The sequence below is a fragment of the Sphaerodactylus townsendi genome, linkage group LG01 (assembly GCF_021028975.2).
Source record: "Sphaerodactylus townsendi isolate TG3544 linkage group LG01, MPM_Stown_v2.3, whole genome shotgun sequence".
In the NCBI taxonomy this organism is placed as follows: Eukaryota; Metazoa; Chordata; class Lepidosauria; order Squamata; family Sphaerodactylidae; genus Sphaerodactylus; species Sphaerodactylus townsendi.
Genome location: NC_059425.1, coordinates 61,182,863 through 61,195,906, shown reverse-complemented (window position 1 = coordinate 61,195,906; position 13,044 = coordinate 61,182,863). Strand labels below are relative to the sequence as shown.

The window sequence follows — 13,044 nt, the reverse complement described above, 5'->3', positions numbered from 1 at the left end:
TTTATCCATTGATAGAAATATTAGTCTTAATCTGATTGCTGCTACCCAGAGCAAGTTTAAATGGCTTTATTACCATATTAAATAATTCCAGAGGAACCACTTTTATTAGACAAGGCCTTTGTGATACAGAAGATAGAAACATTAAATACCAGGAAGCCTAATCCAAATAAATTCACACTAAAAATCAAATGCAGATTTCTAATAATTTAAAAAGGCTATTGAACAGCTTAACTAGTGATTTGAGGTTTTTAAAAGTATATTTCATAAGCCAGAAATTACAAGTTTTGAACTACTGGACAGATTTTATTACATATGTTAATGCAGTAGGTCAAACTAAACTTTGAGTGACCTCTTCTGTGATTCCTGGAAAGTTATGCTATATACTTCACAACCTTCTAATATGGACAGAGCAATCCTATGAGGAGTCTGCGCTACAACGGCCTGCAATGGTGTGACTGTGGCAACGTTAGTCTGCTCCCTAAAGGGTTTGGTCATGCAGCACCCAGCAGGAAAAACAGGGAGCTCAGACTTACCTGAGCCCCATTTGCGAGCCCGAGATGGGTAGAGGAAAGGAGGTGGCAGTCTGGGGGAGTGGTCAACAGTTTGTGCAGCAGCCAACAGCTGAATGGGGCATGGCACAGGTGCAAGAGGTTTTTTTTAAAATTTCTGGGCGTTATGATTAAAGAGGACTTGACCTGGGGCGTACAGACTGCCGCGGTGGTTAAGAAAGCCCAGCAAAGACTGTACTTTCTGAGACTTTTAAGGAAGCAACAACTAGATGGAAAACTTCTGGTGTCCTTTTACCGCTGTGCTATAGAGAGTGTCCTAACCTACTGCATCTGTGTATGGTTCTCCAGTTGCACAGTGGCGAATAGGAAGGCGCTCCAAAGGGTGATCACTACTGCACAAAGGATTATCGGCTGCCCTCTTCCCTCCTTGGAAGAAATCTATAATTCCCGAAGCCTAAATAAAGCCCAAAATATTCTGAGGGACCCGTCTCATCCAGCACACTCTCTTTTTAAACTGTTACCATCTGGCAGACGATACAGGGCCCTCAGAACTAGGACAAAGAGGCTTAGAGACAGCTTCTACTCTAGAGCTGTGGCTATGCTAAACTCCGCTGCTTCATATTGATGTATTTGGGGCTGTGTAGGGATGGGTGGAGGAAGGGGAAAGTGAGGATGATGTATGAGTCTGAAATTGTGTGCATCGAGGAATGCTGCTGTAAATTTCATTGTGCGTGCACAATGACAATAAAATGCTTATGCTTATGCTTATGCTTTTGGTGCTGGTTGTTTTCCCTCCCCTGTCCATGTGAGTTTCTTCCTCCCAACCAGCCTATCAGGGGCTATCTGGGGTCAGGTATTGGGCTGGCAGCAGGCTGGAGTCCTCATGGGGTGGGACTTGCTTTCAGGGGAAGGGCAGCCTATGAAATCCAACAAACTGAATTGCATTAAGCCACAGCCATCCTGTGAAAGGCTCACTTTGCCTTGTGGCTTTCTCCAACTCTTTCTCTTTGTTTATTTTTATTGGTGTTGTGTCTGGAATTACTGTTTGTGCATCAGTGGTGTTCCTTTTGTCACAATTGTTTTGGTGGCATCAGCATGGAGCCAGATTCATTTGGGTGGGAGGGGTGAAATCGGTCTTTGTGCCCATTTCCCTCATCTCAGGAATCCCTTAAGATATTTTGAGATGACTGCTTTGGGAACATTCCCAGCTCAGGGGCTGTTCTGACACCCAACTCTGAGTGGCAGGGGAGACCACATAGAGGCTGGTGACCAAGTGGAGTTCATCAGCCTGCCATCCTGTGTGTTCTCCCCTTTGTTCAGCAGGCAGGCTGCAGCAAGTCAGAGTGGTATATTGGCTGACAGGGTGGTTGCTCAATACCTGGATCCATTGCTCCATGTGATGCCAAGGCTCTGACAGCTGCTGTAACCAATAAAGTTGTGGCCAGTTTTATTTCAACAAGATTGTTTGTCTCTTACTTTGGGGTTCAAGGGTTTTGTGGTAGTTGCTGTTCTATTTCCTCATACCCCCTTAAACGCTGGGCTTAGAAAAAGTGTCAGTAGCTGGCTTTCAGTGGCCGCAACCTTGTCAGTGTCCCCAGCAACTGTGCCGCTGCATTCCTTGGAGGTGTTATGGTGAGGCAGCAGAACTGTGACAAAAAGGACAGCCAGAACCAGTCATGAAGGTCAAGCCAAGTGCACACTGGAGGCCAGGGGCTGAAAGAGGCATGGCCAGAGATGTTGGCTCACTGTCAATCCACTTAAAGGGTTGAAGTCCTGTTGCAAAAAGTTCCCTGGGTACTTGCCAGAGTTGCCATGGGTCCAAGTATCCCTTCACAGGCTTCCCAAGCCGGCTCTCTGCCCACATGGGGCAGCGAGAACCCACACCTCAGAAGGGGGAAGGGGAGATGTGGGCAGTCCTTCCAGTAATAGTGGGGTAAGCACTCTCTGTTCACTATGTTTCTTTACATGTCTCCAGCTTGACAATGCATTCTGCTGAGGTATCCCCTTACCATCCCTTCTGACCAGGAGAGAGGCTGTCAAGGTAGGAAGTAGTTCAGAGACTTGAAAGGCCACCCACAAGTCCCCCAGCAGCTGCTTGATATGCATCTGTCCCTTCTCTATAGCCTTTGCAATTGTAAGCAGCCCCTCTAGGTACCCAGCTGCCACCATCACAGATGCTGCTAGTGCTTCCAACCACTTTGACCCTTGTAAAAGTTTTCTTGCCACTCTTGGTGGTTCTCCAGCTTTTCCTACTCAACCTTTGCACTCATGGATGAGAGGGTAGGGCACAGGTCCTGTTCTGGGGGAACAGACAAGGGACTGGAATCCCCTTCGATGCCTGGGGTACCAGAAGCCACACCATTTAACTCCAGAGGATGTGATTTTCCTTTGGTCCTCACATTCTTCCCACATTCACATTCTTCTCCGTTGCCTCAGTATGCCATGATCTGAAGACATCAAGTCTGCCCATAGCATGGGCTTGCCTCAGCTGCTGGCCCTGGGGGTTCTGTGATGCCCAATGTCTGCATGCCAACTGACCTGGCTGTCACAGTTCACCTCATGGGGGTTATGGCACCAGCTGCAGATGTCAGGGAAAAGGGTTCTGGGGTGGGGGGACAGAGAGCTGAGTGTCAGCTCATATAGGCACCCCTTAGCATCTGCTTTGAAATCACCATTCACAGTCACCTCACCTCTGTCACTCCACCTTTGCAGCCTAGTCCCTGTGGTGGTCCTTAGGTCAGAGATGAGGCAGACCTGACACCAAAATGGGCTGGGTTCATGGCAGTCAAAGACTTCCCCAACATTTTGGACCTGTGAACTGTAACCATGTTGCCCTCATAGCTCCCTGGGAGGAGCTGTGGGTGTTGCCAAACTTCTATCACTTCTAAAGCCTGAATGTTCAAACTTCCTGTGATCACCCAGGCATTTTCACAAACTTCATGCCCAAGTTCCCAGGCAGCATCCATCATGCATCGATATTTGTGGCATCTGGTCTCAACTATCTGTTGGTTGCATGGCCAGAGGGCAAAGAATGCCTCCAAGTCAGTAGTCTAAGAATCGGGGTAGGCCAGCAGATAGGAGCCCTCACTCCTCATGGGTCTCATTCCATGATTGACTTGATTGACTGATTCAGTTTGTATCCTGCCCTCTCCCGAAGGGCTCAGGGCGGAGTACAACAATGGTATAAACAGCAGTATCAATAACAATAACATCAAGTTCATTTCAATAAATAGTTAACATCAAGGAACATGGGCAATAAAGTCAGCAATAGACATCACAGCATCATACATTACAATCATGAATAAAAAAAATGGGGAAAACATCCATACTAGGTAACCATGGATACGAACTCCTCCAGTACTTGCTGATACCACATCTTGAGTAGAATCCTCCAGACAACCAAGCATACACTAAGCCCACTGCCAGATACGTGTGATCATTGAGTGGGCAGTTGGCCAGCTGAAGATGCATGGAGTTTGTTACTGGCTGAGGACTGACTCTTCAGGAGGTGACAGCATAGGACCCCTTGGTCTAAACAAGCAGCTTGGTGTCTGTTACTTGCAGAATTAGCAACATCTGCTCCACAGGCAGTTTGGAGCATCTGTGTTTGACACAAAAGCACATTTGCAGATTTATACTCTACTTTCTCTCCTGTAAGGAGATGCAAAGGAAGCCTAAAAACTCCTTTCCCTACAACAGATACCTTGTGTTGTAGGTGAGGCTAAGAGTGTTCTGAGAAAACTGACTCACCCAAAGGTCACCTAGCAGGGTGTAGGAGTGGGGAAACAAATTTGGTTCACCAGATAAGAATCTGCCACACATATGAAGGAGTAGGGAATCAAACCTGGTCCACTGCTCTTAACCACTACACCTGGCTTTTGAAGATGTGCAACTACAACAAAGGGCCATTGATGCTTTGCGAGGTGCTGTCATGTTCTTCAGGGGTCACCTGGAAGTCAATTTCGGGGTCCATGAGGCAGTCCTCTGGTACAACTGGGCTCCTCCCAGCAGAGCCTGGTGCCATCTAAAACACTCTGACCTGTATGAACTACATATGTGGTGCAATGGCACCTGTTGGATCCACTTTCTCAACTGCTCCACAGGGCTGTGCTCCTGCAAGGGAATGAGCTCAAGCACTATGTGGCTACTCAGTCAGTGTGGTGGAGCTCTGCCCCCACCCCCAAAGTGCCCTGTTCAAGGAGGAGCCTGGCAAATGAGTAGCTGTCAGCTCATTGTCTCTACAATGAAAGCTTCCCCCCTCTCCTAACTGCTGTCCTGGCCCATACCCCATGTACCAATCCCCCTTGTGCTTGATAATTTACAGTAGTGGGGGTCTATGGCTGCTGCCATCCCTACTGTACTTCCACATTCCTGAGCTGGAGCGCGTGAGGCAGTGTTGCTGGAGCTAGTGACAGAGGGGAAGGAGGTTGAGGAAACATCCTTAGGTCCTGCCTTTGGAGATGGGATACTTGTTAGGGTTCAGCAGACAGTCTGAAAATCAACAAAACCTGACTACCAATACTAGAAACACCAAAATCAAAGACATTCAAAAACAATTGCAAATGAACTTCACCTACTAGTGTAGTTGTGAATCCAGTTGCAAATGTGATTGCAAATGTAAATCAAGTTCACCAGACACGTGCAAATATGCCTCCCCCCTGTGGATATAACCAATAAGAACATAAGAAAGAGCCTGCTGGATTAGACCAGAGTCCATCTAGTCCAACACACTGCTACTTGCAGTGGCCCACCAGATACCTTTGGGAGCTCACATGCAATATACTTCACCATGCAATCACTGTACACTGTGCCATGGAGAGAAACACATCTCACTGTGGCATGCCTCTGAAGATTCCAGCAATAGATGCAGACAAAACATTAGGAGCAAAAACTACCAGACTATGGCCCCACAGTCCAGAAAACTCACAGCAGCCAGCCTTCTTCCAACTTAAGTGGCTGCAACGGGAAGTTTTCTCATCAGGCCTTGTGAATCAAACAGATAAGCATGGTTTTCAGTAACCCATACTTTCTGTCTGCTTTTTTTGGAAGAATGTTGGAAAGGGAAAAACCAGCATTCCTACAGGTGCTGAAAGAAGTATTGAAGTCTTTTTTGTATCCCCCATAAGGATCTTTCTAAAGTGCTATAACAACTTTTTATTCATACCCATTTATCCATCTTGTTTGAAAATTTGGAAAAATTGTCTCACCAGTATTCCAGGGAGATGATTATTTTCATCCTGTAAAACTTACAGTCATAATGGTCAGCCTGTATTTTTCTGGATGATTAAGGATGGATCCTGTCTAGCATGAGCAGAGCTGTGCTAAATAAAGAGGTACTTTCTCATCTCTCCCTGCAGCCTGCTGTGCTCCCTTGAAATCATGCACTCAGGGTTCACTGTTTGTCTACAGTGGAAAAGGGTTGTTGCAAAAAAAAATTCACGCTTCGCTTTCTAGAATGGGAATTAGGATCTAAAACTTGAGTACTTTGACAAGGTATTTTCTTGAGTTTTTTTGCTGAAAATTAAAATACAAAAAATGTCCATGAACAGTTTTGTGGGGTTTTTTTTGTTTCTTTCAGCAAAATGGAAGCACAGTGAAAAAGGGAAAGAAGAAATGCAATATGCCGTTGGCTGGAGTGGCTCTTTAAATGTCGAAGAAGGGTAGGGATGAAACTAAAAATGTTGTGAATGACTATATTGTCCCTTTTTTATTACTTTGCTGTTGAAACTGTTGCCTAGAATGTGATCTGAAGGTCTTTGCATGCACAGGCTGCATATTCTTTCCAGTTAAGATATTAGCCCTTTGGAGTTTCTTGTTCATAGAAGAGAATGGGAGAGCCTCAGACATGAGAAGTAGAAGGCAATTGAGTAGATGGTATTATACTGACTGGGGTCTCATTATGTATTGCCATCCACTCTAGTGCCAAGGATCAGAAAAAAGCTTTGTTAACTTGCACGGTGAATTAATCAGGGACTTCAGTTCCCTGTGGATGTCAGTTTACTCTACTTCCAGATATTTTCTATTATTGAATGCCAAAATGCAGGAAATCGCCATATCCATGGCAGAGCCAACATGTGTCCAGCAATGGAATTTATATAAACAGTTAAATGTCAAATACCATTCAGACTGGACTTTTATATTTTGTCTTAAATGTGGTGATATTAGATACTGTTTTAAACCAGATGCATTCCTAGTCTGCTGCTATTCCTAAATCCTTCTTTCATTTCCCCCCTGAAAACAGACAATTTCAGGAACCAAGATTTTTATGGCCAATTAAATCATCTGGAGGAAGGCAACCACTTTTAATATAGTTATGCATCATAAACTGCCAATCAAGGCTGAGGGTACAGCACAGAGGCATGAGGTCATATTGTGATCTGGGAGCCCCAGATTCAGATCCCCACTGTGCAGTGAAGCTTATGGGGTCTCCATGGGCCAATTGTCTCTCAGTCTGATCTAACTTTCAGGGTTGTTATGAAGCTAAGATAGGGAGAAGAGGATCATGTACCCCACCCTGAACTCCTTGGGGAGCAGTAGAATGAGAATGTCATAGACAATAAATAACTTTGTTGAAAGTCATGAGCAGACATTTAATGCACTGTCTACTAATTAGAGATGTACACTTTGGTAATTGATGTGATGTGGTTAAATATTTCAAATATTGTATATTAAAAATTCTGCTTTTGATTAATTGCTTGCAACTTTGAGAGCTCTGTAGACTCCCCCTCCCCCCAAATCATATTTTAGGTCCTGGCTGGTTGGGGTTTAAATTCTCTGCAGCTGCTCGGAGCATCTGTCTCAGACTTCCATTTTAGGATCTCTCTGGTCCTGCCTGAAATTCTCTAGGCAGTTGAGCACTGCTGAGAAGTAGCAGGTGGAAAGGCAGGGAAAAGTAGGAAGGATGAAGTGAAAGAGCAGCTATAGGAATTCTGTTCTGGGCATCGTTCACAAGTTGAAGTTAAGGTTTTTGAATTTGGGACTCATGGATCTGAAAAGCCCAATTCCTTACTTGGCACAGGTAACTAGCATAGTTGGACATGGATTGAGATGAGTAACTTGTCTTACTAATTTGCCTGTGATACCTTAGTGAATACAGATAGGTGATCTGCTGCCTCTTTCTCATGTGAAAGAAGACCTGTAGGAAATACATACTTGGCTCTATGTTCCCTGGCCACTGCCTTGGATGCTAAAATCCTCACAAGCAGTGTCCTATTTAAAGCAGTCAACTGAAGTCTAAAGAGCGCTTTCCTTTGATTTTGGGTCAGCCATCTTGGGTAGCTTTTTCACATAATCTGGTATGGAGAAACAGTCAAAGAGAGAGTATCGTCCATACAACATTCTCTAATATGTCACATGTGTATATTTAATTCTCTTCTTCAGTCTGGCTTTACATGAAGGTAATTGTTATGAAGGTCCAAAGCTTGTTGTGGTTAGTCTGTGTGATTTTTTTTCTGGGCATTTTTCTGTTCTTCCACTTTCATCGTTGAAGGCTTGTACCCCCACCCCCACCCCTTATCCCAATATGGTGCATTATACCATATGCATTCACATAGGCACTAGTTTCCTTTAGCAGTACGTAATTAACAGTCTTGGAACCCTCCCCCTCCACAATTCTTTAGCATACTTTGTAGCATACAGTTTTGGGCTGTTCTAAAGCATGTGTGAGACTCACTTAAAGGACAGGCACAGCTACGAACACTGAATTAGGAACCAGCAGCCCTATCTCTATTAAGGTTGCCTCCATTCTATTAAGATTGCATTTTCTGTTTTCTGTGCAACAGTCTGTCATAAAACTCTTAAAATCCCTTTCTCTTCCTCTAGTGAATGTGTAAGCAGTACATTGTGTATCCCGCTGGCAAGTCAAAAGAGGTAAGAGCAGACTATTTAAACACCCAAGAAACCTGAATGAAAAATAATTGGGTCGATGATATAACTGAGAATAAGAATAACTCCTTTTATTTTCTTTGTATGAGACAGGAGCTCCACAGGCCGACCTGACTGGACCTGTATTGTTGTAGGCTTCACCTCTGGCTACGTTCGCTTCTACACAGAGGTTAGTTCTTTTCACTGTAGTTTGACTGCCTGCAGAGGACTGTTTTGTACATCATGATTCCTACACAGAGGTAATCAATAGTGCTTTGAAACGCAGTGCATCTGTTTGATGTGGCTTTTCCAGCAAGGCAGCAGTATATATTGGATGCCTTTTTCAGTGGGAGATGCTAGAGCTTGTTGCAAAACCCTGTGAAGGAAAAACTGTGCTGTTTCCTGCAGTGTTAGGAAAACGCAACGTGTCAGACCCTGAGGTTGCGGCTTGTAAACTTCGTTCCAGAGGGCATATTGTAATGTCCTTTACTCCCCTTAGCCTTATTGTTATAGAGATTATGCATTAAGGTTTTTGTCTCATCTTTTTAGAATGGAGTACTGCTTCTGGCACAGCTTTTAAATGAAGATCCAGTCCTGCAGCTTAAATGCAGAACATACGATATTCCCCGGCATCCTGGAGTTACTGAACAGGTACAAGGACTGATGTTTTCCCTAAATTGAGATCATCACAAGATACTGCCATCTTAAGTCCCATTGCACTGTAAATGGTGGCCCTTCTGTTTCTTTTTCACTGTAGGGGCTGGTTTCGTGGCTAACACTAAAGAATGAGGGAGGTGCCCCTCTAGTTGGGATTGTAGTACTTGCAGCAGAATAGAAAAAATATGAAAGTACAACAGGATAACAAAAACAACTATTTACCAATAAATGCATTTATTTTGTCGCTACAGAAGTAGTTGGCATTCTCCTCCTTAGTAGTTTTGTTTGTTTGTTTTAACACAGAATGAGGAAATGAGTATCTTATATCCTTCTGCAGTTGTGACAATTGATGGTTTCAGCCTATTTCAGTCCCTCCGTGCTTGTCGAAATCAGGTGGCAAGAGGTAAGTTTGGGAATGAGGGCATTTTAACCCATTTTTTGGAACTTTTAATGGTGAAAGGTGTTAAACTGTGTTACTCCTCGTCAACATCTAAGGAGATGTTAATAAACAGTTATATGTCAGAAGGAAATGTTATTCTACTCAGAAACCTGACAGTGCTCAAGTGACTGCACAGCAGTTCTTCCAGAGCAGACCCACTGTGGAGGAGGAGGGAATCCCCCAGTTTTCTTTCATTGTTGCTTTAATGTTGTGCTATATTAGCTGCCTCTGGTTCTGAGTGCACTCTAAATGCTGGACTTGTGCAACTTACATTTGGCGGGCTTGAAGCAAATCTACTTCTTGGATCAAGGAATCATTGCCAGTTTGACTTTTCCCTCTGTATGGTGAAAATCAACAAATGACCATAGAAAAAGAAAAGGAAAAAGCTTTAAGCATTACAGCTTATTTGGATGTCTTTCTCAGTCTGTTGTAAGGTCTTAGTGCCTCAGGCCAACTTCATTCAATTTCATTGCTGAGTAGGGATTAAGACACAGATTGCTCCCTTCTGAAACATAATCACACTGGCTTGAAGCAGAAATGTTGTTACTTCAAAGAATTGCTGAACAATTGTGTGTGGCTTCAATAGGCAGAAGAGTTCGACAGTATACTTTAGTAGTGCTGCTCATTCATATATTCATGTAATGAAGATGATATTCCAGCTAATAATGCTATATAATCTCTCTACTTTTTCATAATATGGGCAGCTACAGCTTCAGGTAATGAGAATGTTCAGCCACCTCCATTAACTTATAAGAAATGGGGCTTGCAGGATGTGGATACCATAGTCGATCATGTTAGTATTGGTAAGTATTGTCATATTGACCAGCAACCATGAATGAATAGTTCTGTTCCATGAATCACTATGTGAACAATCTAGAGTATTAATAGTAACAATAAGCATTGTATAGTATTCAAAGTGCCTCATGTACAGTAGCACGATAAACCTTACAATAACCTTGTGAGGTACATCCATCCGTATGATTATCGTCCCCTTGCAGTGTGGCTTCCCCAAAGCCTATCAGTGGGTAACTGGCAGAAAATTAGTTCGAAGTAGGAGATTCCTGATTCACAGGTTGTGTTACATGGCTTTTACCCAAGATAAGTGTCCTATCACCTCTTGAGGAAAGGCTAGAGCAAGAGCCAGTGGAACAGTAGTCATCACTAGCATTCTCCCTTCTTTAGTCCAGTCCTTTTCACTGAGTTAAGAGGGATGTACTCTTCTCCCAAAATGTTAGTGCAGCCCTGTGTTAATATTTTGGTAGTTATGGCTCGCTCTTTCTTTCTTTCTTTCTTTCTTTCTTTCTTTCTTTCTTTCTTTCTTTCTTTCTTTCTTTCTTTCTTTCTTTCTTTCTTTCTTTCTTTCTTTCTTTCTTTCTTTCTTTCTTTCTTTCTTTCTTTCTTTCTTTCTTTCTTTCTTTCTTTCTTTCTTTCTTTCTTTCTTTCTTTCTTTCTTTCTTTCTTTCTTTCTTTCTTTCTTTCTTTCTTTCTTGTTAATTGTTTGAAATGAAGCTTTACATCAATATAAATCATACTCAGTAAAATGTCTAAAATGCCATAGTTACATATGCTATGCCGAGTTATTTCAGTCTCTCAATACTCATGGATTGGAATAACTGTGCATAAGATTTTATGCTCTTCTTTTTAGGAAACTGCAGATCTGTTTTTTTTCCTGAACTTAGAACTATGTTTGGACCTGATTTCTTACAGAAATTTAGAATCATCCATGCTGAACTTTTTTTAAATAATAGGTATCATGACTCTGTCACCTTTTGATCAAATGAAGACTGCTTCCAACATTGGTGGATATCATGCTGCTATAAAGAATAGCCCTCCTGCTATGTCTCAGTACATCACTGTAGGGTCAAATCCTTTCGCTGGTTTCTTTTATGCCCTTGAGGTAAGCATGGACAATGAGTGGCTGGGAGAAGAACTTTGCCTTTTCTGGCTAACTTGGTCTTTTATCTGTTTCCTTTTTGCTGGAATTCTGAGAGTTTGGGAGCTGTGGATGGGAGGTGACACAGCAGAGCAGGTTGCTTCTGAAAATCAGTGCTTTTAAAAGTGTAGTGATACATTTTGGATTTAGCTGTCTGTTTAGATCTTAGTAGGGCATTTATGAGTCCATTTCATAAAGGGAAAAAAAATCTACAAATGACTTTAGAGTAAAAGTTTGTTTTTAAGAAAACCATCTTTTGATATATTACCAAAAAGTTCTTCTGAGGTGTGAAGATTGAGCATCCAGCCAGCCTGTCAGTTTTCCACAATAAACAATGTCATCATTTTTTGGAAAAACAGTTAACCTTTTGCAGTTCTTTCAATACTTGTGTCTGACCATACTTTTAAAGGGAAGAAGCTTCTTAGGCATGATTCAGATGTCATGGCAGTGGTGGTTTATCATCGTGTAAACATGCCTGGTAGATCTTTCAACTTGCACTCTCCTTTTTCTCAGACCCTGAAGCCAGATTTGTGTGGGACTTGCGCTTTCATGAAAAATCATAACTCACTGTTACATCCAGTCCACGAGTAAAAGCCAACCAAGTGATAATCTTTTCAATTTCCCAGGAAAGCAGCACAGTATAAAACTGAGGTCCTTTTAGCAAAGTTTCGCAAAGCGTAGATGTGGTTAGGATCACAAAGTTTAACTAGCTGAAAGGTTGGGTAGTTTGTTAGAGGGGGAAAAAAAGAAATAACACTTTCATGCACTAAAATGACATGAAATGTAGTAGATCTTTCAAGGTTTTGGTTGTTTATCCATAGTTGTAGCTGGGGCCAATTTTCCCTCTGTGAGCAGCATGCCATGAAGATGTTAAAGGTATAATGGATTAATTTGATAATTTATAAGCCACTTTGTGTCTTTCCTTAGGGTAGTTCGCAGCCACTCTTGTCTCATGTTGCTTTAGCTGTTGCAAGCAAGCTGACATCTGCGTTATTTAACGCTGCCAGGTAACGATGGTCAAAACAATACTGTTGCATAGAATAGATGGAAATTTCAATGACAGCATTTTATAGGTGTTTTCCTGAAATGTTGGCAACAACTGTGCTGATTTTTCTATTTCTAGTGGTTGGCTTGGCTGGAAGCACAAACAGGAAGAAGAGTCAATACAGAAGCAGAAACCCAAAGTAGAGCCGGCGACTCCTTTAGCTGTAAGGCAAGTGTTAATAGGAGTTAATGTTAACAGGATTGTATGTGTTTCTTCATGGTCTGCTAATTCCTATTTTTCCCCATATTGATTGAGCAGGCATCCAGACATTTTTAAAGCTTTCAGTCATCTTATCACAGCAGTGAAGAAGTAAGAGACGAAGGCTATTTCCATAGCTGTGGCTTATGACTGCTCTGATTCAGTATAAGGCAGCTTCATATGTCTACTAATTTTCACCATTCAATGTGACTCTTTCTTGCTTTCTTTTATTGGATTTTTGTATCCCACCCTTCCCCTCCCAGGCTTGGGGAAGATCAAAAGTGGGGGTTGGTGCACACTCAAGAGTTCTTTCATGAGCCGTTCAGTTCAGTATGATTTTATGCAGCAAAACATTCAGTGGGGTTTTTTTTTACTACTACTGTTTTTTCCTGACATTGTT

The 13,044-nt window shown here is 42.6% G+C and overlaps 1 protein-coding gene across 3 annotated transcripts in view; it reads left to right on the top strand.

Moving 5' to 3' along the window:
* The window catches only part of RAB3GAP2 (RAB3 GTPase activating non-catalytic protein subunit 2), a 52,085-nt gene that overhangs the window by 9,770 nt on the left and 29,271 nt on the right, over positions 1-13,044 (top strand). For 2 of the 3 annotated variants that reach the window (XM_048497894.1, XM_048497833.1), the window contains exons 4-12: positions 6,088-6,169; positions 8,331-8,378; positions 8,487-8,562; positions 8,922-9,023; positions 9,333-9,432; positions 10,173-10,271; positions 11,217-11,365; positions 12,329-12,408; positions 12,525-12,614. In XM_048497894.1, coding sequence (XP_048353851.1) covers positions 6,088-6,169; positions 8,331-8,378; positions 8,487-8,562; positions 8,922-9,023; positions 9,333-9,432; positions 10,173-10,271; positions 11,217-11,365; positions 12,329-12,408; positions 12,525-12,614 — 826 coding nt within the window. The remainder of the gene's footprint in view (positions 1-6,087; positions 6,170-8,330; positions 8,379-8,486; positions 8,563-8,921; positions 9,024-9,332; positions 9,433-10,172; positions 10,272-11,216; positions 11,366-12,328; positions 12,409-12,524; positions 12,615-13,044) is intronic. The other variant, XM_048497965.1, reaches the window with a different exon arrangement.